This window comes from Sceloporus undulatus, chromosome 2 (assembly GCF_019175285.1).
Source record: "Sceloporus undulatus isolate JIND9_A2432 ecotype Alabama chromosome 2, SceUnd_v1.1, whole genome shotgun sequence".
Classification (NCBI taxonomy): Eukaryota; Metazoa; Chordata; class Lepidosauria; order Squamata; family Phrynosomatidae; genus Sceloporus; species Sceloporus undulatus.
In genome coordinates, this window is record NC_056523.1 from 223,893,716 (window position 1) to 223,918,321 (window position 24,606).

At 41.7% G+C, this 24,606-nt stretch overlaps 1 protein-coding gene across 1 annotated transcript; it reads right to left on the bottom strand.

Annotated features, from left to right (window-relative positions):
* Nucleotides 1-2,068: 2,068 nt before the first annotated feature.
* NOP2 (NOP2 nucleolar protein) lies at nucleotides 2,069-24,602 on the bottom strand. The gene is made up of 16 exons (XM_042454532.1): nucleotides 24,445-24,602; nucleotides 21,819-21,864; nucleotides 20,416-20,489; nucleotides 18,330-18,583; nucleotides 16,934-16,977; nucleotides 16,287-16,438; nucleotides 14,878-15,077; nucleotides 12,606-12,695; nucleotides 12,425-12,512; nucleotides 9,261-9,401; nucleotides 6,381-6,520; nucleotides 5,651-5,740; nucleotides 4,714-4,836; nucleotides 4,506-4,603; nucleotides 4,279-4,409; nucleotides 2,069-2,629 (listed from the first exon to the last, which is right to left on the bottom strand). The coding sequence occupies exons 1-16, from the start codon at nucleotides 24,548-24,550 to the stop codon at nucleotides 2,298-2,300; spliced, it is 2,109 nt and encodes a 702-aa protein (XP_042310466.1). The 5' UTR covers nucleotides 24,551-24,602; the 3' UTR covers nucleotides 2,069-2,297.
* Between the last annotated feature and the right edge of the window lie 4 nt (nucleotides 24,603-24,606).

Here is a 24,606-nt window from a genome sequence, read left to right on the forward strand (position 1 = left end):
GAAGTCTTGCGCAACCATAAAGGTCGCGTGAAACTTTGCCGCCATTTCGAAGGACAAAATGGCGATGCCCATTAGGAGGCCTGCTGCGGCCTCCGGTGCCCTGAAACTTAGAAACTTATGATTCTTTCTTTCTTTCTTTCAATACTGGCCCAAATACAACACTGACAGAAGCACAGCGACAGCTGCCCAGTGCCAGAGTCAACTTGTTATATAACAGTTAAAAAATGAAACCTGAAAATCTGGCGGTTGGGATTTAGTACAGAAAAGGGATGAAAATATAACCTGACAGAATCTTAATTCCCTTGTCTAAATTTATGGTATTACTGCCTTGGAAGACCATGGACAATTTGTCATCCCCTTTCAGCACAGAAGAGGGAACTCAGGTTGACACGAGGTTGGGGCATTATAATGAAAAATGGCATTTTAGAAAGAGGAGGGGTTCAGGCAGAACTTTTCACAAATCACTCATAATGTGAAGAAAGTGAGAACTTCCCCGCTATTTCATAATGCCAGAACTTAGTCATCCAATTCAAACAAACAAACAAACAAACTGGCAGGAGGTTCAAGACAGATACATGCTTCTTCCCCAAGTGGATAATGTCTAAGGACCACTGAGACGAGCAGCTTTTTAAAAAGGGGCTAGACAAAAAGAGGCTCTGTGATAACTGTCCCAGATGGCAGAAAGGCTGACATTGCAGATACGGAGTCTAGCTAGTGTCTCCTTCAGAACACAACCCACAGACCAGCCTCATGAGGAACCAGTAACTATGATTGAAACCAACCTCCATCACAGAACTGATATGACTACAAAGGTTAAATAAACTGTAAGGAACTTTGGAGAACTCTTGCATTAAATGACAGAACATACTCTCCTGATCCTAAGAGGCTTTTGCATTTATAACACACGTAATATAGCAATGGTATAGTTTTAGAAACTTATCAAGAACTGAGATTCTCATATTTCAAAATTGTCGCAGCACTTTCAAAAGCTCCAGCTCTTGCATTAAGCTATTTATAAAATTAATTGATATTCTTTTTCAGCTGTACTGAAAATAGTTATATCAGGAATGGGAAACAAGCAACTTGCAGGCCACATGCAGTGTCTCAAAGCTGTTTGAAGGAGATTTTTCCACCCCATTTTTTTGTTTAATTTTAACAAAGATAATAACCAGGAATTACTTCTGGTTGACTCTTTCTTTAAAAAAATAAATCATCTAGCCCTAAGACGGTCTGCTTTTCTATGGCAAAACTGAACCTATGTCTCCCACCAAGGCTTTAGGAGAGCATTGTGAGTTAAATACCAGGGAGGAGGTGGTGTGAAACTGGTACAGTGGGCCTTGGATCCATGAATTCACAGCCCACTGATCATCACAATCTGTATTATTAATTGGTGGCAATAGGAACACAGACACACTTGAGTGTGCATTCACATCACTGCCATTTAATAATATGAGTGGTGGATTCATCTGCATTTTTTGGCATCCATGGGGTGTGGAACTGAACTTCTATGGCTCTGAAGGGCCCAACATATATGATGTTACACACTCTACAAAACACTTTGCTGAACAATCCAGCAATGGGTGTGAGCAGAGAATCTGTCTTTATACATGAAGCACACCAATCTGCCTCTCTTTCTCATCCTCACAGTGGGGTTGAAAAAGTGAAGATGGCTCTAGGATTTGGAGAGGAAAGCCAATCCATTCCAGTGGACATGGAGGGCATGAATGGTACCTTTAGTGAGTATTTCTGATCAATCACTGTCCAGTGTTATTCCTCTGAAGAATGGTTCATCTACTCTACAGTCAAACCCTATCCAGCTCATGAACGTTGACCCTCACACCCAAAGAATGGCTTCTGACACCAGCCCATACTGCTGCCTTCCAGATAAGTTCCGAAGTGAGTTCTTCCCTATCCCAAGATTAAACAGAGGAAAGAAGTGGGATGATAACACCAAAGCATGAAACAAACTCCTGAAACATGTGCACCTGGAGAAACCCAAGGCCAACAATGGGCACCATCAGGTAAAAGTGGGAACTGGAAAAGAAAATTCTGTGCCAGACACAAGAGAAAGAACATGACCAAGTAGGAAATTTTTTTAATGCCTGATAGGTCTCAACTTGACAGTCTCTGCCCTTAAGCAGGGCCAAAAGTAAATTAAAAAACTGGGTCAGCCCCAGCCATGTCAGAGAACCTGAGCACCAACCCTGCAAGTGTCTCTCAAGGACAAGTGTCCTGGATGGGATCTCCCAACAGACTTGTAGATGTCAGAGAATCATCAAACAAATCAGTCCCTCCAACTACTGGTGGCTTCTGTGCAGCTTGCGCTTCTTGTTGGGGGTTGGTCGAGCCTTCAGACCCCCAGGAGAGGGCCGAGCAGCCTTTGAGGGCCTGGTCCGCTTCTGAAAGGAGCCCTGACGTGAGGCCAAGGATAGTTTCTTCTGCTTATCTCCTTTTGGGTCTCCTTTAGCTTGTGCCTTCGCTTCTGTTGCTGCAGAAAGTTCCTGTTTTGCTGTTGGTTTCTTAACAGCTTTCAAGGCTATGCGTTTCCTCCCTTGAGGTAAAGGCTCAGCTGCTGGAGCAATGTCTGCTTGCTCTGCCTGCACCGCTGGCTCACCATTAGGCTCTTCATCTGCAAAGAGAACTAAGCGTTAGGCCAAAATGGGAGGCAACTGTGAGGTGAGGTGAGGTAGGACAGAAGGAAGGAAGGAAGGAAGGAAGGAAGGAAGGAAGGAAGGAAGGAAGGAAGGAAGGGCACAGCTCACATGGGGAGAATATTCTGTTTGGAACCGTTGCCTGCTTTCACAGGAGTGCCCCAAATTGCTTCATAGGTGGCATACGGGGCAAGCATCACAGTCCTGGTGTGAAATTGTGTGTGGTGTGTGTTGCAAGAGAGAATGTGTGAGTGGGCAACTCAATGATTAATTGTTTTTTTCTAAAAAGGGATTCTTTGGTCTCAGCTGCTACTAAATTTCGGTCAGCAAAATAGGCCTGTAGGCCACATACAACCCACACACACACATTTTTAGAAATGGAGGAGAATGCCACATTGGATACTTACAATGAAGGTGCATTATGGGTTGTTGAGAGGAGGAAGCCACACAACACAGTTTTCCTGCCTTTTCCCGACAGAGCAGGACAAAGATGATGGCAGCTATTTCAGGTGTCAGTGCAGAGCCCACCATCTTGAACTGCTGCCATCAGCTTTGTCCTGCTCTGTGGGGAAAAGGCAGGAAAACTGTGTTGTGTGGATTCTTCCTCTTACAAAGCCAGAGAATTGTCCCATGGTTGCTGAAAAAGTGCACCATCTTGGGCTTTATTTTATCTCATAACCTGTAAACCTTTTCTTTTTAAAGTCAAAAAATTGATCAAAAACAAAGCTAAAACTGTAAGTGGCTTCTGGTTTTACTATAGCTTCATTTTTTATGTCTAGGGGAGAGCATTGGCTCCTACCACCGAGGTAGGATCTGCAGTATCTATACAACAAATATCAGCATTAATCCATTTGCTTCTCTCTCCCCAACAGGTTCAACCAATACAAGAATATTCTGTTCTCCAATCTACTTTAGCAGACTGAGTCAACAGAAAGACATTTGCATAATAGCCCCGTTCAGGCATTATACACCTGTTTAATCTTCTACATAGGGAGTGTAACTTTGTGAAGAAGAAATGCTCTTTTCATTTTGGATGTTTTCCATGCACCTTCCCTTCCTTGTGTGTTTGTTTTGCCCATTTCATAGTGCCTAAAAAGAACTAAAGTCAAATTAAACTTGTTGCTTTTTTTGGAGCTGCCTCTCAGCATTAAAAGGAACAGCCAACTTTATCATCTTCTACTCTTGATTATATTTAAACCAGAACTAACAGTCTCAAAATGTAAGACAGCTGTAAGACAAGTGTTACACTTAATGCACAATCCTCTCCCAGACTACTTAAACTGCCGTCTGGTTTTGACCACAGTTACTTGTAAGCAAGCCCCACTAAATACAAAGGACCTCTTTCCCATAAAGAAAGACTAGGTTGATTTGGGTTTCACTTCAAATATAAAGTATATGGTCTTTACGACCACGGTTAGTGTTAACCAGAATCTACATCAGGTAAGGCCCCATGGGCCCCACTTTGCTGACCCCTACTTTAATAGAAGCTGGGACCAAAGACACTGAACATTTCAACAAAACCATGTAATTTGTGTTTGCAGAATGCTTGAGAAACTAGTGAATTCTGACAGAATCTGTATGGTAGTCAAACAACATTCCTGACAAAGCAAACCCTCTGAATCATTACCTTTCACAGCCTTGGGAATGGCATTAGAAAACTTCTTGAGTTTAGCAACAAAAAAGCCATCCATGTTGTGGGTATGAGGGTAGAAACGCCGTGTAGATTTCAAAGAAGGATGGAAACGACGCTCCTTAAACCTGGATGAATGCAAAGAATTTTTTTGAAAAAACAATGACTCTCCTTAAAATGATGCATGACTTCCATTTCCTAGTTTTGGATTAAGAGTTGCATACCTGGTGAATCCTTCTTTACCAAAATCTAGGCCTGTTGGCACCAAGCGGACATTGCGTTTCTTCAGGGCATAATCCACAACCCATTCATTTTCCTCCACCTGCCAAAACAGAACATGTATTGTCAGCTTTCTCCAGGTTCCCCACATAGCATAGTTTACACAGTCTAGGCCAGTAAAAACCAGAGACAGACAGAAAGGCAGACACTTACCATGACTGAACATGTGCAATATACAATGTACCCCCCAGTTTCTGAGGCAGCATTAACCGAGTCAATGGCACTAAGTATCAGCTCCTTTTGTAGGTGAGCACAGCGTAAAATGTCTTTCTCATCCTGAAACAGAAAGATATCAATAACAGCAAAGCTTAATATGTCCAAAATGATCAAAGTATGCCAAGCATTGAATAATACTGCTACTATTAAGTATTCAGCTCTACCATAATCATTCCCACCATGAGATTTACTAAGGGCCACCTACTTAATTCATGGCAGAGACAAAACATGAGGCTTATATTTGTCAGCCCTTCATAGGCAGTATAGCAGTGGTTCTCAACCTTCCTAATGCTGTGACCCTTTAATACAGTTCCCCATGTTGTGGTGACCCCCAACCATAAAATTATTTTCATTGCTACATGCAAATATGTTTTCCGATGGTCTTAGGTGACCCCTGTGAAAGGGTCATTCGACCCCCAAAGGGGTCCCAACCCACAGGTTGGGAACCACTGCAGTATAGAGAAAGGCTCCTAATTTAATGGCAGAACAAGTATTCTGCCTGCATAAGGTTTCAAGTTTAACTTCCAGCATCTCCAGTGAAAACAATATGCAACAGATTCTGGGCACTATTCAGGATGAAATTCACTTCCCCTACAATCAGTTCTATGAACAGCACTTCCGATTGCAGCTGCCAACAAGGTAAACAAGTTAATATTCCATCAACCCATCCATATCGTCTCTGTCTCTCTCACCTCCTTCATATATCCTCAAAGATGTTCCTACCTGGAGATGTTGATAACAATAAATGAACACAAGGAGGATGTGTAGTTTCAAGCTTTTCTTCTCTTCCTTCCCCCACCCCACATTCTGGGTGCAAATTCTTTGGTAGAGCACCTTCTCTAATGTCCCACTACAGTGATTGTACCAAACTTACCTTATTGGTTTTAACTGTGGGGTCCTTTGAAATAACACCTGTACCACTGCATGGAGCATCCAGCAGAACCCTGTCAAATCCACCCAGGACCTTAGGACAGAAGAGAAATTCTTACTATTTTATTAATATTTATCCCACTCCTTCCCCAGTAATGAGACTCAAGACAATTCATTAACTATTAAAAAACAGGATAGATTAAAAACCATACAAAAGCATAATTAACTAGTTTCTATATATACAGTTGCCCCTCCTAACTTGCGGATGTGAGATCCTTGACCGTGAATATCCACGGAGGGGTGACCTCCGCAATTTTCAATGGCGCACATGCCCAACGGCATGGGGCTTGAACATGCGCAAGCCTCTGTTTTCACAGGGTGTGGGAGGGTGTTATTCAAAAAAATCAATAAAACATTGAGAGTTCCTCCCTTGGTTGCACGTATTATCCCCTCTCAGGTTGCCACCTAGAGCTCCAAAAAAATCAACCTTAAAACCCTCACAACGCATCAAGAGACAAGGCAGCAGTATCTATCTCTACCTGTCCATGAGACATGTTCAACATGTCCTGTTTGACACATCAGGAGAAGGATAAAACAAATGACAGAACTGAGTGGCACTGCTAGACTTTAAGGTTGGCAGGATAGAAACTGCTCTCAGTATCAAGAGAGACTTCTCTCTCAGAGACTCCCTTGAAACATACCCAACACCTTTCCTTGCTGTCTCAACTATATACCTTGGGAAACTGGCGCCCATCACAGTGGCTCACAACAGTGTTCGTGACACCTAGGCGGTGCAGGTTTCCCACCACACTGTGCAATCGCTCTGCATTGCTGTCATTAGCCAGGATCACACCAGTATTCTTCATCAGTTGGGCTGTCACAGTGACAAAAAATGGGGGTAAATCAAAACTGTTAGGCACATTACTTGTACTCTTACTTAAATCCATCTCACATATCTTTTCTTTGCTATTCTCTTTTTATGTAGCCCCGTTTCTCTTGAACAGGAGACTTGAAACTTAGTTCAGCAGCTCTCCATATAATTATTCATTGGTTCAAAAAAACTTGGGTGCCTCTTCCCTCCAATCAGTAGGAGACAAAAATCTTTGAAGAAAAATTCAGCTAATGGCTACACAGGCACCTTCTACTTTATATCTAATATCTAACCCCCAATGGAAGGCTTGTTATAAAACTGGAATGAATTTCCCCCAAAGTATCCCAGGAAGGATAAAAAAGATAACCAACTGGAAAAGGTGTGGACCACTGTTGGCTGAACAAATTGAAGGACAATTCACACTTAAGTCCATGTCTTCAATTATCCTACTTGCCATTTCTCAATGGTCCAAAACACACTGAGAGAGATGTTGGCACTGAAGGGTGGATGTAGTTTCCCTGAAAAGAAAGTTCAACTTGTACCATGTTCTGCTTAAGATCCAGCAAATGCATAGAGTTTCACTGGCCACCCTCCCTCCCTCCTTTATTTATTTGTTTTATTTAATAGCCTGGCATCCTACCAATATGGGATGCCAGGTGGCTTACAAGGTTAAAACAAGATAATGCTAAAAACCCGCCAAAAAAGTTAAAAGTATAATGAAACAAACTATCATATTAAACACAATTAATTTTAAAAGTATGAATTATTTTAAAATACATTATTTAAAAACATAACTGAAAAATACAGCATAGCCCCCTCCCCATCTGTGCAACCAATCAAACGCTATTTAAATAAAATTGCTGGTTATTTTTAATCTGCCAGCAAAAGAACAGAAAAGATAGCAGCCCCAAGAAGTCTTTCTTCTGTGTCTTTACTAGATGTGCCCAGGACAGTGACAGGACTGAGAGAAAGCTCTCTGCCAAAGATATTAAGATTTCAGCAGGTTGATATAGGGAGATGTGGTCTTCAAGACAATATGGGCCAGAGCCACATAAGGCTTTATAAGATCATAACCAGCACTTCAAATTGTGCTGAGAAATGAACCAGTAGCCAGTGAAGCTGTTTCAATAGCGGAGATATTTATTTCCTGTATCTAGGCCCAGTCAGCACTCTGACAGCTGCATTTGGGAGCTGCTGAAGTTTCCAAAGGCCACATAAGAGTACATTACTTTAGTCAACTGGAATGTACTCAAGGCATGTGCCACTATGGCCAGATCTGACATCTCCAGACCCATACGAAATAGGTTAAAGGGACAATGTTAACCTTTAGAGGCTAATGAGGACTACCAGACTGAGAGAGATTTAGTGATGAATGCTGTAGAAGCTGTTTCATACTAAAGAAAGCTCTCAATTCCATCTTCTGTGGAGGGCTCCAGTCCACAAAAGCTATACCCTCTGGAAGTCACCAAGTCCCCAGTAACATTTGCACAGCTGTCTGCCCTATGCGGGAGCCAAAGGTGTGGCCGAAAACAGGAGCTAATGCAGGCACCCAGACAACTCAACAAATTAAGCTCTCACAAGCAGAAGCAGTTATGGCAAGATTTCCCTTCACACTTCTTACAACAAGGCTGGAAGGGGAACAATGCTTGCTAGTTCCCAAAGGAAACTGTGTGGTCTTGTGCTCTTTAACTGCTGGAATATTCAGATCTGAACCATGGCCACTCTGCTTGGCTCACTATCTTCCAAGCAAAGTAACTCTTGTAAGCCTGTTTTAGGCTTTGCAGTGTACAGTCCATGCATCATGTAGGCACCCATGACAATGCTCTCTGATGATTACTGTCACTTCCACTACAGGGCAGTTCCAGAAGGATGAGATCTACTGTATATACTCATAAATAAGTCTAGAAATTTTAGTCACATAATCGACCCAAAGAACTTGGGTCAACTTATTCATGAGTTAATGTAAGAACTGTACCTTAACTCTTACCAAAAAAAGGAACCATCCACATATGTGAATATAGTGGCGAAAGGCAAGAGCTTAGTTCATCCTGGGAGAACCTAAAAGAAGCACCAACCCTATCTATTCTCTCCACTTCTGGCTGGGTGGGAAAATAGCAACATGCTTTGGCATCCTTTACATCCTTTGTTATATGCCCCTAAGTATTACCCCCAACTTATACACGGGTTATATAAAAATTCATATTCCAGCCTCAACATCTGCCCTCAATTTATTCATGAAATTGACTTATATATGGCATTTCTGGCATCACTGAGGAACTTTAGTTTTCCACTTAAATCTACTGGTACAACACAGGGAAATGGATATACAGAAAGGGACACACAGAAATACAGCCAGCAAAAAGCATGGGCTCTCAGTACATCTCATCTTTCTGGAACTGGCCTTTAGGGGATGTGACAGTAGTCATCAGAGAGGACTGTAATGGGTGCCAGCAAAGCCCAGCTTGTCTTCTCACTTCTCTCTTGTATTGTTTGGCCTGATATCCAGCAAAATGCTTGTCAAAACCAAATTACATTAATACAGATGTTTCAAATTGGAACTCACTGCATTCATTACAGAAGAATGAAAGGGGGATTTGGATAAGCTTCTGCCTAGTCAACCTTGTGACACTTTTCTCAATGACATTTCCTATTAGCAGAAAGAGAAGAGCTTTCCTGTAATGTTTTGGATCATAGGAAGGAAGAGCATAAACCAATAAAACCCACCCCAGTCCTCAACTAGTACCTATGTAGCTGGTCTTGCCTCCTGGGGCACAACACATGTCCAAGATCCGCTCGTTCTCCTGAGGGGCAAGAGCCATGACAGGGAGAAGGCTGGATGCTCCTTGCAGCATGTACTGGCCAGCCAAGTATTCTGGGGTAGCACCTAGGAAAGAAAGGGAAAGCACAGACAAAACAATGAGAAACTAGCTGCTGGATGGTACACTGGGAACCTTCTGTTAAGACCCATTCTTGCCAAGGAGAAGGAGGCATCCAGAAATGGGATAATCCAGTGGTTCTCAAAAAGTGAGATGGAACTCAAGGGAGGGAGGAGACTGGGGTGCTTTACAGACTGCCCAAAAAGGGCAGTCTGCCAGTGCCTCTGTTTCCGCCGCCAGGAAGCCTCAGCCTCCAAACGGCGAGGCTTCCCAGCGGCCAAAAAAGAAGCCCCAAAAAGAGGCTTATTTTTGCGGCACGCTTATGACACTGCAAGGCGCCAATGGCGCACTTGCAGCATCATAAGTGAGCCACGACGTGCCATTCTGGAGGGTCCGCAATGTGCGGGTACTAAGGCCATATGTATAGGGTGCTGGCATTTTGTATGTACTAGGTACGTACTAGGGTTAGGGCGTCCGGAAGGGACGCCCTTTTGTAACCATAGTACATAGCTAGTACGTACTTTTCGCCCATGCAGAACGGGCCTTAGAGACTCTAATCCCTCACCTTCCCAAACTAAATGTGTAAAATCTACACATGCAGTGAATTAAATATTGAATTTAGTTTAATGAAACTATTCAAATTGAACAACGTAATTTCCTTATAAACTGTTAAAATATAAATATACATGAATGTGCAAATGAAAATACACATAATAAATGAAGTATTTGTATCCATATACTACATTGAGCACAATGTCTACATGTACATGAAAAGGGACGGAAGGATCCCAGGCTAAAATGTTTGCGCATCACTGGGTTAACCTCTTCGGCTGCCCAGCCAAGACAAGGGATGACATTATATAAACTGAGACTTTTTTGCCATGAAGTAAGATGGAGGACAAAGCTGAAATCTGCCCACAAAGGATGTTACAGTTAAGGCTCATGTCTAACTGCAAAAACTCCAAAATTTCCTTCATCCTCACTGAGGACACACCTAGAGGTTTTCTACTAGCCCATTTGTGAAGAGATCTCCAAGTTAACTCATAAATCCTAATGTGTATTTATGATGAGAAGAAAGGACAGCATGAACTATCTTGGCTGAATAACCCAATCTATTGTAAGACTCCGGTTTAGGGGCCAGGAAGAGCCACTGGCCTTGTGACAAAAGTTAAGGGAGAGATGGTAGAAACCAGAGGCAGTGGCAGCTTCAAGAAACATGGCTGTCTTGGCCACTTAGGAGCAACTAATACTATCCATGCCCACTTTGTCCTGATTGTTCTCAGAACCCTCAAGATGAGAGGAAAAGGAAGGCATATAGGTGACCTGGAGGCCAAGGAGAGAGAAGGGCATCCTATGCTTCCACCCTAGGGGAAAAAAGCAAGAAAAGTAAAAAAAATAAAAAATCAAAAACATAAAAATGTTAAGAAAACAGGAGAAATCTGTCCCACATGCATGGAAGAAAGAGCTACAGAGATTGTTTGATTTGCTACACTCTTGGGCAAAAGTGGTCCCATTTAAGGCAAGCTGCATCGAAACTCCTCTGGAAAGACTGAACTTCTTTTTCCAAGACAGAAGAGATGCTCTGACCTCTTGGGAAATCAGATATTTGATGTGACTGAGAGCAGCTATGTGGGTCCCGAATGACACCCAGGAGATGCAGTATAGCTATAAAGTCTGCAGGGAGGCAGGCTTGGAAGGTGAGGGACAAAATCTCTTGGCAGGAGGGTGCTAAAGATGGAGCAAATTTGTTTTATGCAGCTCTAGAAAATAGAAGCTGGAGCAATAGATTCAAACTACAGGAAAAGAGAGTTCATCTCAACATTAGCAGTAATGTCCTGACAGTAAGAGCCATTTGACTGTTGAAAATGCTCCTTTGGAGAGTGGTGAAGTCTCCTTCTTTGGAGGTTTCTAAACAGAGGCTGGATGACCACGTGCCACAGGAAGGGCTTGGATTATGTATTCCTGCATGGCACAGGGTTGGACTGAATGAACCTTGAGGTATTCTCCAACTATGATTTTACAAGGAGATAGATGGTTAGCAAAAATGACCCTGTCAGCAACTAAATTCAAAATCCTTTGAACTCATTTGTTTTGATCAATCATAGGAACTGGCATAGGCCAGTTGTGCAGGCAAAGACGGGAATAAGACACTTTGCCAGCTAAAATGGCTGCTGTCACAAGTCTGAGTCACAAAATGGCCACCGCCACCAGAGGCATGCACTTTTATCTTAGAAAGCTGCCCAGACAGTTTAGATTTAACACAAAGAGAATCACTCATCTGAGGGAACAAACTAGTTAAGCTGCTAGAATGGATGGCTGCTTCTATTGGTGGCATGTCCTCTCCCTCCTTCACCCCAGGATCAACATTTAAAACAGTGTCTCGCTCTGGCGCTACAATCTCAGCTCTCTCAATTGTTTCAGTATCAGAGGACAAACTGATATCCAGATGTATTTATACACCAGCAGAAGCAGCTCTGGAGGAGGCACTCGCAACTATGTCTCTTCATGATTGAAGGTTGCGCCGGAGGAGACAGCCACATCACAGAGACAGATAAATGGACGCTTCTCTTTACAACTCCCAAAGGAGGCAGTTAAGAAAGCTCTGATGTTTTTAGAGATGTGGACAGGTTTGGGGCTTTCTGGCCCCAAGCTTCCCAGAGGAGCATGAATGTTTCCCCATAGTATATAGAGAAATGAAGAGAAAGGGAACCATGGTTAAAAGCAAAAGGTGAATGATTCTATGTGAAGAAAGACGAGCAAGGAGAAAAGGGGGTAGGATCATGACTGAAAAATATACTTATTTATTAGATTTGTATTCCACCATGGGATTCAAGGTGGATAGAAAGAGGACAAAAAGGCTTAAAAGTTTTATTTTATTTATAGATTACACCATTCCTTGCCTTGTCTGAGTGGCAGAAGAGGTTAACCCATTCCTGGATGGCTCCTTCTCTACCAATAGAGAGCTCCCCGCACCTGACAATCTTAGGGGCTTGGATTAAACAAACAAACAAAAGAGTAGTTTTTTACTCACCTATAGGTACAGAGGAATCATATACAACAAGTCCAGTTTTTGACCACTTTCCTAAAGGATCAAGATTTACTCCACGATTTATCAGGGCCTGCAGGACAAAGAATAAAAAAGGTGAAGAAATATCACTATGAAAGGAGAAGAGCGAACAAGAATTGAGGTGTACAGCCACAGATGTACGCACCTGTGCCAGGTCACGTCGCCGTGTCTTGAGCGTGTTAGTGCGGAGGGTTACAGGCCGAGGAACCTCATTAGACTCCAAGAACTCTACCAGCTAAAAGTAAGAAAGAGGGAAAGACACCAAAACAAGAGGTGAAAAACTTTCTCAGCATGTACAGGGGGGTACCGTAAAGTTTTAATTATCACCGTAAAAAATATTGACAAAAAGTGTGTTTTGATTTGTAGTTAACTTTTCTCTACGTAGTCACCATCCAGATTTACACATTTTCCCCAGCATTTCGAATACCCTCTGAATACCTGATATTGTAGAAGTCTGCAGATTGCACCTTACCAGGGGGTATCGTAAAATAATAATTATTCCCCCGGAAGTTATTATGGTATAATAACTTGAAATTTATCATTGGTCCCTAAGTGCATTGTGTTGAGAAAATCAGCTCACTGTGTCCTTTATATTTGTGACAGGTTGTGCCAGAAGTGCCTAAAGTGTAAAATCCTCATGAAGGCACAATCTGCAGACCTCTACAATAATGGTATTCGGAAGATCAAGAAACGCTGGGGGAAAAATGGGTAAATCTGGATGGTGACTACGTAGAGATAAGTTAACAACTACAAATCAAAACAAACTTTCTGTCAAAATAAATAAAGGTGATAATGAAAACTTTATGATACCTCCTCATAAGTGTTGGAAGATTTTTTTTGCATTCTTTCATCGTTTCCTTAGATGGATAGATTTTCCTGCATGCACATCCTGCTGTATCCCCTCATTCAAACATCTAATTTGCTCCTACTGAATCACAGGGCAATAACTTTGTAAATTGGTAAACAAATCATGTGATTCAGGTCACTCCCCCTTTCGGAAGTAGTCTCTCACACAAAGATTTTCTCCTGCCCTTTTGGGTTTCCCATCCTCCTCCTCACTCAAATTTCTTTGGAAAGATGGTGAGATCAAGATTTCTTCTTTGCTTGAACTATTCATTAGCTAGGTTAGGTCAGCCTCTATGCATATGTAGATCCAAGCCATTAGAAAAATTTTGTTTAAATTGCAGGCTACTTGTGTTGTTTTTGGGTCAGTCTCAGTTCTTAGAGAAGCAGTTACATAAGGACATGTTTCTGCTACTCTGCTGATTTAAAGCTAGACCCCAACAGGCTTGGCTTTGATATTTTTGATATTTAAATATTTTTGTCTCCTTAACAAAGGCTGATGCCTTAGGAAACTTGACTTGCCCTACAGTAAGCATGGGGACTGAGCTCTATCTCTGGAAAATGTTATAAGGCTCTCAAAAGCAAGTTACATAGATCCTAGTTGATTAATGTTATGAACTTTTTCTAAACAAGTACAATAATGTTTAAGGAAAAGTTGTAAATATGACATAAAAGAACAGATAGTATAATTATTCACAACATCCAGAAGAATGAACCAGCTGTGCCTCTACTGGAGATATGGGTAAAGCAAGGCATTGTTTGACATATCTGGGGGCCATGTTCAAGAACTGCAGTCTCTTGGGAAAATATCATGAAGAGACAGAGTTGAGACAGAGGCAGGCCCTGATTTGTAATATGATTAATTAATTGTTTTGCTTTATGGTTTTAGACATCCTAGTAATCTCTTAGAACCTTTGGAGAGAAGCAGAAATATATATCTATATGACTACAAATCTTTAACAGACTGACTTGCCCACTGGCCTGGGCAAGAAACTCTGATCTTGTCCAGTGAGACTGCTCCAGTAGGAAGGTTGCTTCACATTCTATTATCAAATTTGTTTTTATTCAATTTTATGTGTTTTAACCCCCTGGCTAATTTTATACAAGTTTTAGGAGTGATCCATTTTTACTTTTGTAAGTATTTTGTAAGTATTCCTCTCTACTGTTGATATGGTCAGTTGATTAATCAATAAATTTGTTGTTGTGGTTACTTCACAACAATTACAGTGAGATGGAAAAAAAACCCAAATGGAAAACAAAAAATCCAAAGTGGATTTGGGAGAGAGAATGTTAGATGTTGGGACTAGACTGGACTTCCGTCTAATCTAGCAGGGCTTCTTATGCACCCTTTGACTGAAGCATGAGTCAATCTAGACATCACATCAAGCTGGTTTAACAAAGGTTTAACATAATTATCTATGGAAACAGCTTTGTCCAACTTGTAATGGCAAACAGATTTTGTATAAACTGGGAATGGTATTTTGAGTCTGTGCCTGCTTGTGGTTTTGCTGCAGAACAGGTTACAAAAAGGGGAAAACAGTCAGGAAAAAACTCTATTAGGCCACAAAAAATACCTCTGATAGTGGGAAAAGATCCATCATCTTCCCAATTAAGAAGTCACTGTAAGAATAATAAGCAGCAAGATCCCGACGCAGAAGAGCCAGATAATCCTGCCGTGAATGCCCCTCCTCGCGCTTGGTGCTGAAGTCCTGAAGTACCTCTATGTTGTCTTTTATACGCTGATGAATAAGCTGGAGATCAGGGGGTTGAGCAGGTGATCCGAGGAGTTAAGGAGCGACAACAAACATACAAAGCAGCCTAATGCCAAGTCATAGATTGTTCTCTCAGGGGAAGGTCTTTCATAGTCCTAACACTAGAAATTATTTTAGCTGGAATAAGCCTGGCAACACTGAGCTATGGGACCCTGCCCAAGTGAAAAACAAACTTTCTGACTACTGCTAGTTTTAATTTTCAGTGCACTCTGTGAAGTAACACCATGGGCTAGAACAGGGGTCGGCAACCTACGGCCCGTGGGCCGGATCTGGCCCGGCGAGGCCTTGGGACCTGCCCCAGCCCGGTCCTACCGCCGATTGCCGCCCCTGCTGCAGCTTCCGTGCCGTTCCGGGCACCATTTTGAGTTCAGTCCCCCAGTTGTCTGAGGGACAGCAATCCAGCCCCCGGCTCAAAAAGGTTGCCTACCCCTGGGCTAGAAACTATGCTGTGCTATGAACAGTTCTAGTCCTCTCTTCATCACAATCATGGAGGGGCCATGAAAACTCTGCACAAGACAGAAAGTGATTTGCCACACTATTATGGAGCTGCATTCTTTAAAGCAGAAACTGGCAATTGCCAGGACCCACCACAGGACCTTGGACCCAACACAGCACCACCCAACCTTGTTTTTTATTTAAAGAAAATTACTAAAAATATTCTCCCCCCACCCCTCTAAGTGTGGAGACTTTTGTTATTTCAGGCCTCAAATAGCCCTTTTTAAAACCAGGAAGCAAATTTCTGCTTTTAAAAAAATCTCTCCTGGGTCTGGGGCCTAAAATTGGGGACAGGGGATAGGGAATGATGAAAAGTTTAGTGAACATGGTTTTAAGGAGCTGCATGCAACCTGTACTTTGCATTTTGCCCTCCATGCTAAAGAGAATAAATATTCCAAAAATACATATACATAACCTCAGCAATCCTTAAAAGAGTTTTGTCAAATTAAGATAAGATACCCACCCCTTTGTGGCACAGGGAAAGCTTTAAGTGCACAGGCTAGACTACAGGTACTTACCAGGCTTCTAAGCAAGATATAAAACAAGGGACTTTGCATATCGCCTATATTCATTACATTACAGTGCTGCTCTGCCATACTACAAAGGGAAGAATGTGATTGCCATCCAAGTGGAAACAATCCCCCCCCCCACACACACACACTTTATAAACGTGTCGGCATCCCGATCACAATGTACACCAAGCAGAAATTGGATATCTTCTTTCTCTATCTCCTGCCCACTGGGGAGCACAAAGTGCTCATCTGTCTCTACATTGAGCTGCAGGCCAGCATCTTTGTCTGTGACCACTTCCGGCTTCTGTGGTGGAGTCTCCTCTTCATCCTCACTGTCATCCTCACTGAAGTCTTCCCTGTACACAAGAGAGCCATTTAAGTGACAGAGACTTTGCCACATCCTACAAGAGTAAGCAACCATACACATGACATGCACAACCACAAACATTCTTTCTACCTCCACTCCAAAATCATACTAAAGATGGATGGAAATGGTTAAAATCTCCATTTCCAGTAGTACCGCTGGCAGAAAGAGGGAGAGGTTAAAGGCGCAAAGAAGTAATTCTCCTCTTTCCTAGCATTCTTGATTCTCCTGGGATATAAGACATGCAAAGAGACTAACCTCTCCCACCCAAAGAGACTAACCTCTCCCTCCCATGAAACAGAAGAAATAGGCTCTTTTTAGTTATCAAAGACTGCTTGCTCAACATATAGAGTGGGGTGGGATGATTCTCTAAGGAATGGCAACAGCAGGGTGGGGGGCAGTTGGACTGGGGAGCAGGGCACCTCTGGTGGGCCCTAGGGGTAGGCTGACAAAAGTCTCTGCAACCAAATCAAACCTCTTAGCTTACCCTTCCAGCTTGTCTTTTTGGGCCGCTTGCTCTATAGGCAGGAGCTAGATTTAAAAACAAAGAAAGATAGAGAAAGAAAAGACATCAGCTTATTCAAATGCTAGAATTCACACATGCTCTCCAAGATAGATAACACAGATCCATAACAAAATGCATGGGAAGTAACTTGAGTTTGCCAAGCTATGCTTTTGATTATAAATAAATGCATTTTTTCATTCTCCAAGTGATATGTGTCTCACAAGCAGAAACATCTTCCACTGAATATGTTCATAATTCCATGTACTACATTATTTTATAAATGCTATCCTCCTTTGGGCCTAGTGACTGATTCTAGGGGTAAAAGACAATATTCAATAGCAGTACTGAGAATCTGGATCACTAGGCACTGCCAGTGTGTGTGTGTGTGTGTGTGTGTGTTTTTCTAAGGGGAGCAGCATATGAAAAATAAGTAAAAGGTAAGTGTGAGGTAGCCATTATACACAAAAAACCACAAATATATATAGAACTGGAGAGGGGTGGGAAACTAGGAAGCATCATAGACTCCTTCAATTTATATTCACACACACAATAATCTGCATCTGTTTCCCAGCTTAACCTGTTCCCACCTCCCCCAAGGTCTGCACCATGCTGGCTCTCTTCTCAGATAGCCTGAGAAGAATTTATCTAGATTAGAATTTTATTTAAATTATTTCCATAATACAGAGATCTGTCCCGATTTGTATTCGGTACAGCATTCTTGGGAAAAGTAGAAGGAATCAGGAAGAGTGGAAGACCAAATGTTAGATGGATGGACTCAATTAAGGAGGTCACAGATATGAACCTGTAGAAACTGGGAAGATCAGTGGAGGATAGAAGGTCTTGGAGATGTCTCATCCACAGGCTCGCCGTGAATCATGATTGACTCAAGGGTGGTTAATAACAACAACAAAAACAGCATTCTTGAGAGTCAGCATGGTGTAGTTATTTGAGCACTGGACTACAACTTTGGAGACAAGGGTTTGAATCCTCGCTCAGCCATAGAAATGCACTGGGTGACCTTGAGCAAGACAAAGCACAGTCTCTCAGCCTGAGAGGAAGGCAAAGGCAAACTCCTTTCTGGACAAATTTTGTCAAGAAAATCCTATGGAAATGACTTGAAGGTCCACCACAACAGAATTCTTACTTCCTCAAGCATGTATATTAGCATAGTAAATGAACAACTTCCTTTTTATCGGGATCTGTGATAAACAGGAGGGTGACCTGTCTAGGAGTCTTAGTAAGTTCATGGCATTCAAACTGGTAACCTGCAAACTTTTATCTTAGCTGTACAAGACCACACCTGAGCCCAACAAGTTAAGAAATACTTAAAGCTGTTCACAATGGCATTGACTAAAATTATGTGCCAAGAGTTCGTTACCTCTGCTTCATCACTTGAAGACAAAGCACCATAGTCATCTACCATTCCATCCTCACTTCCATCATCTCCATCACTCTCCCAAGGACCCTCATCACCACTGCTTTCATCTTCCCTAGTTTCTTCAGATCTTGCTCTCTTTTTCCCAGAAGCAGACGGAGTAAGCCATAAAGCATTGTCATCAGTGAAACCAGCTTGACGGCCATCTTGCAGTTCTGTTTTCTTCTTTGTTCCCTTCAACAATGGATCTTCTGCAGCTGCAAAGCAAGACCGAGGAGCAACTTGGAACAAGTATGAAAAAAGTCATTTGACCTCCTAAGTATCAGCACTTCTGTTCAAGTTCTAAACAGTGTTTAAGATAAAAGAAAAATCAAGTCAAGGGACACCCCTCAGCCTAGGCATCAAAGTGTTTTACAAAAAAGCTTACAGGGATGAGACTCGATTGGGAGTCAGATTTGGGAATAAAAATAAAGGAAAAACAATGGGAGTCAATTTGGAAATGCCACTCCAAAAATCAGTTATCTGCCCAGGTCAGAGAAAATGCATTAATAATTATTCATAAATGGTATTACTATCTACTCAAACACCACCCACCTATTAAACTCGGGATCAATGATGAATTGTCAATAATTGTTGAAGCTATATCAGAGACACAATGGCAAAATAAGTTATTGGAATCATGTGTGGTTAACAAGCCAACAATATGCAGATTCTGCAAGGACATATTAAGATGGATAAGTTAAATTTTAGCCCAAAAAGCCCACTTCTGATGAACACTATTACTAATTTCTATATTCAAAAGTGAAAATGAAAACTTGCCTAATAAAGATCTTACAGCACTTATGTTAAGAGCTACAAGGCTAGGAATAGTTAAAGTATGGAAAACATCAGAAAATCTCGATATAAGAATGGGTAAATAGGATATGGTCCATAGCTCTTTCAGAAAAATTAACATACAAAGTAAGAGCAGCAAAAGGGGACATAAAAGAAAGTATGTCTGAGAGTACTTGGAAGAAATCCACTATCTATATTAATCAAGACGATGCTGGACTTAAACCACTTTTGGATCAAAAGAGATTTTGGAAAAATGAATATTGAAGGTTATGATTAATATATACTGTATACACTCATGTATATAAGTCTAGAAATTTTAATTTAAAAACTAACCTCCAAAAACTGAGTCAATGTAAATACTGTGTCAATGGGCCAATGTAAGTACTGTATTATAATTCTTATTTAAAAAGGAACCATCCCTTTGTGACAAGCAAGAATGTACACCATCTTGGAAGCACTGACTCTCCTCCACTCTGTCATCCATCCAGCCTTTGGTATGAGCACAAACAGTTATGCCTGCTGGAATTGTGTTAAGTTCTTTGACAATGACCTAAGACACACTGCAGAAATAATCCGGTTGGAGATCACTTTAACTGCCCTCACTCAATGCTAGGGAATTCTGGGAACTGTAGTTTTGTGAGACATTTAGCCTTCTCTGTCAGAGAACATTAGTGCCACAATAAATGACAGTTCCTAGGATTCCCTAGCACTGAGCCAGGGCAGTTAAACCAGTCTCAAACTGAATTATTTCTGCAGTGTGTTTTGGACCCAGGTTTTCCTTTGCTTCATCCTTTAGATCCTTTGTTATATGCCCCTACATTTTACTCTTGACTTATCCATGGGCTATGTCAAAATCCATAATTTTGGCTTAAAACCAGTCCTCGATTTATACATGAATATTAGTCATATCTATAACTATTTGGAAGATAATTGGTATGCATGGTAGTTGACAGGGATAAGGTTCATGATTTCATGATGTGGAGGAGAGAAGATGGAAGGGAGGGAGAGAGGGAGGGAGAAGAGAAAATGAAGGGATTATGGACCCGAACAGACAGGCCAAAATAAAGCTGCTTCAGGTCCAGTCCTAAGGACTGGAGCACAGCTTTGGCGCAGCTTCTGGCCTCTTAAGGTGCATGCATCATTTAAACAGCTTACCTCCAAAGTGACCCGAAGCAGCTTTATTTTGGCCTGTCTGTTTGGGCCCTCATATGGATGAGTTCAGTGCATACCATGTTCTCATCTGCTATCCCCTTACCTTGAGTCTTCTGGAGAGCAAGAATCTTTTTGTCTGTTTGAAATTTTGCAGATTTGATCCGTCTCTTTGCAGCTCTAAACACGGGACACAAGAATAAGCAAAAAGCAACAGAGTCTAAGATGGTGAACATAAACAGGTCTGTGAGGGCTACATCTGTTTTCAAATCAAAGCCTTAACAGTATATCCACACAGCACATTTAAAGCAGCTTGACACCACTTTAATTGCCATGACTCTATCCTACAGAATCCTGAGATTTGTAGTTTGGTGAGGCACCAGAGATCTCTGACAGATCAGGCTGAATACCTCACCAAACTACAAATCCCAGGATTCTGTAGGATAGTCATGGCAGTTAAAGTGGTGTCAAAACTGCTTTAATTCGGCAATATAGATACACCCTTGACTGACTATTCACTCAGATTTAAAGCTAAGTTTACTTTTAAACCTCATTCACAATGTTCACAATAGCTGCATCCGTATTGCAGAAATAATCCAGTTTGGCACCATTTTAACCACCATGTCTCAATACTATAGAATTCTGGGATTTGTTGTTTTGTGAGATATTTAGACCTCTCTGTCAGAAATCATTGGTGGCCACAACAAATTACAAATACCCAGATCCCATAGCATTAATCCATGGCAGTGGTGTCAAACTGAATTATTTCTGCAGTGCAGATGAAGCCCATGGCTATACAGTCAGGCCTCATTATATACAATGATACAGTAAAATCATGCCTCTCACATAAAATAGCAAATTAAGGTTTGTTGTTTGTAATACATATATTTAACATTTTCAAGCTGTAGATACTTGTATCTGTGGATATGGAGAACCAACTGTACTAAGAAAAGAAAAGGGGTTCAAGTTGCAAATGAAAATGTGAATCTGCCTAAGTCTTGAAAAATGGTGACTGGTTTATTTAAAAACATCTTTGAACCACAATTAATACCAGAGATCATAATATAACTTAAAGTATCCAAGTTACTTACAAATGTATGGGCAGAGATGTCTACATTATGTGTTTTACCTGTGGCCAGACTTACTGTAAAGCAATGCCAAAACCAAGGAAAATGGAATGCCATTGAAATATTTGGGAATTATTTTTGGCTGAAGGGAGGGTGGGGTATAAATGCGCTAAATAAATAAATACATAAATAAACCCTGATAACTCTCATTAAAGATGGCCAGAAATGATATGTATATATTATTTATTCAATTGTAAATTCTCACTTTTGCTCTTAATCTTCAGAGACACTTTACATAATATCTTGATATTGTGCTTGCTGTGAATTTATCTGCAACCGACAAATTCAAAAAGTTTTGGGCAGCCATATTTTAAAAAAAAGAAAAGAAAAAAGCAAGTGTTATCCTGAACAAATAACAAATACTGATGACTCTCTTACTAACCTTCGTCGAGCATGACTGGAAAGCTTCTTTGCACTGTCATCTGGGTCTGAAAAACACATACACACCAAGAAATGAAGCTGAGCAAGACATCAAGCATGGCTAGGACATTATCAAGGACTCTGGACTGAATTTGAGACTATACAAAGGTATAGAAGGTTGAATGGCTAGTTTCTACTGCTGCTGAAACAAGCTTCACGAGGTGGTGGGATGGTTGGACCTGTCAAAGGAACAATTAAATTACTGCTCAGCGAAACTACTGAATTGATCTGTAGTGACAAGTGGGATATAAATATATTATTATTATTATTATCATTATCATTATTATTATTTCTCCCCAAGAGCTAGACATTTTACATAGAAGGAAGTCTTTCTTCATCTTCCTATATCCTGCCCCTTGTGCAAATTATGGTTTGCCATCAACCAGGATTAGAAATTACTAGTCACTATGTGTGAGGAATGGAGCCCAAGGATTGTCTGGCAACATAGATAAGGGTAATAAACAATGGGAATACAAGGGAAAAATCATCCAGCACATCCTTTAGAGTTCCATCTTGAGGACTTCAGGAACCATGTACCAGGGAACAGCTCTTCCCTTTAACCTGGCTGTCATCTCTACAAAGATAGTGAGAAGGGAATAGAGCCCCAGCTGAGAATTCAAATTACATAAACTGTGTAGGTACTGAGAATACTGAAGGTAATGATTGCCAGTTATGTGGATGTCAGATTAGGTTTTGGAAAGTATGGGAAAACCATAATATATTCTGTTGTTCTAAGAAAAATACTTCACCACAATTTGACAATATTTAACTGTGCAATCAAAACTTTTTTTAACCAATACATTCAGCAATTTGCAAATACCCTTTGTTCAGAACTAGTGTAGCATGGTGGATAGAGTACTGAATGTCACCCAGGAAGATGAATGTTTGAGTCTCTTGAAAGCCATCAAGCTTACTGGGTGGTCTTGGCCAACCCAACACCATTCATTCTATCAAACTTACACGTCTGATGGGAAAATGAAACGAGACACTCATTGTCCCTGCAAAGAATGTGTAGTAATGTTCAAATGGAGGAGCGTGTGAACTAATTCAAGGACTAATGAGATTAAGCACTATATCTGGACTCTGGAAGGAAAGGCTTTTATGTTTCCTTTGCCAATGAAGGATATACCTTGGATTAGATATACAGATCAACGATGTTTATGGAGGTGTGTCAACCAGTCCTGGATGGGGCTGCTCTGTGTTTGCAGCCTGAGTGTGCTTCTGGATCCATCACTCCAAATGACAGCTCAGACAGATGAAAGGCCTGGAATACTTGCCATCAGCTTTGACTGTTATGCCTGCTGTGCCCTTTCCTAGACTAGGAGGACTGAAAGATGGTAGGCTACATGCTGGTAACCTCAAGGCTGGGCTTCTGCAATGCTAAGTTTGTACATTGGGCTAAGTTTGGAATCTTCAGTTAGTTAAAACACGGCAGCCGGATTGGTTACTAGTACACCTAGGAGTGGTTATATCACACCAATGTTAAAATCACTCCATTGGCTGCCAAATAGTTTCTGGGCAAGGTACTATGTGCTGCTTATTACCTTTAAATCTCTACATGGTTCACTTCCTCCCATATAATCTGCCTGGTACTCAGGTCCTCTGGTGGATACTTATTTCAACTGGCCAGGACTAGGTTGGCAACTGTCAGCCAGAGGAATTTTTCTTCAGCCACCCCTAGACTATGGAATGATCTACTCAATGCAAGAGATTCGACAGCTGAATATGGTGAATATTCATTAGACCAGTCTTTTCCAGAAGACCTATCCAGATAATTTTTAAATTATGAATTTTAAACTATGGACTGTTGTTCTGCTCTTTAATTCTGGTAAGGGAAGTCTTTGGTGCCGATCTTGATCCATGGCAACCCTGTAGATTAGACATCTCCAAAATTCCCTATCCTACAATCCTCTGTTTAAGGAGCCCTGGTGGCACAGTGGTTAAATGCTGGTCTTGCAGCCACAATGTTGTGAGTTCAATCCTGCAGGGCTCCAAGTTGACTCAGCCTTCCATCCTTTCAGAGGTCGGTAAAATGAGTATCCAGTTTGTTGGGAGCAACTGGCTTACACATTGTAAACCACTTCGGGTTTGCTAGCTCACTATGAAGTGGTACAGATATGTAAATGCTATTGCTATTTGGTGTCCAGTTTAGATGTAAGAATTCCTGCTTTGGGCCAGGACAGTTCATGTATCACTGACCTCCGAACAATTACAAAATGGCAACAGAAAGTCTCAGAAGGTGATGGACTTTTCTTATTTCAAAGTCTTTAGGCAGAGTAGATGGCCATCCCTCAGGAGTACAGTGAGTGCTTGGCAAACCCTGGAGTTTGGTTCCAGGACCAGTGTACACCAAAACCTGTAATCATTGCCTATAGGGAATCATTGAGGAATACTTGCCCATAGGGAATCATTGAGGAATACTTGCCCATAGGGAATCAAGGGATTTAATCCCCATGGTTCTCTATGGGCGAGTGATCCCCATGATTCCCTATGGCCAAATATTCCCCATCACTGTATATGGGCAAGTATTCTCCAATGGTTCTCAATGGGCACTATGGTTTCCCTCTGGGCAAGGAGGGCCATCTTACCGGGGGGCAGGAACCCGGCGAGCTCCTCCTCGGCCCCGCGCTGCTTTCGGGCCTTGCGCCCAGGGCCCCGCTTCTCCTTCCGCGCCGGGTCCAGCTTGCGCCCCATAGCTCCCGATCTCCTCCTCGCCTCGCACTGTAGAACACGTGGCCAGCAGCCACTTC

Bases quoted from the DNA above. Each gene is read 5' to 3' on its own strand.
- NOP2 (XM_042454532.1), bottom strand. From the start codon at position 24,550: ATGGGGCGCAAGCTGGACCCGGCGCGGAAGGAGAAGCGGGGCCCTGGG. The intron at 21,865-24,444 runs GTAAGATGGCCC...TGTGTTTTTCAG, and splicing joins CGCCGGGTTCCTGCCCCCCG to ACCCAGATGACAGTGCAAAG. The intron at 4,410-4,505 runs GTATGCAACTCT...GCATTCATCCAG, and splicing joins GGTAAAGAAGGATTCACCAG to GTTTAAGGAGCGTCGTTTCC.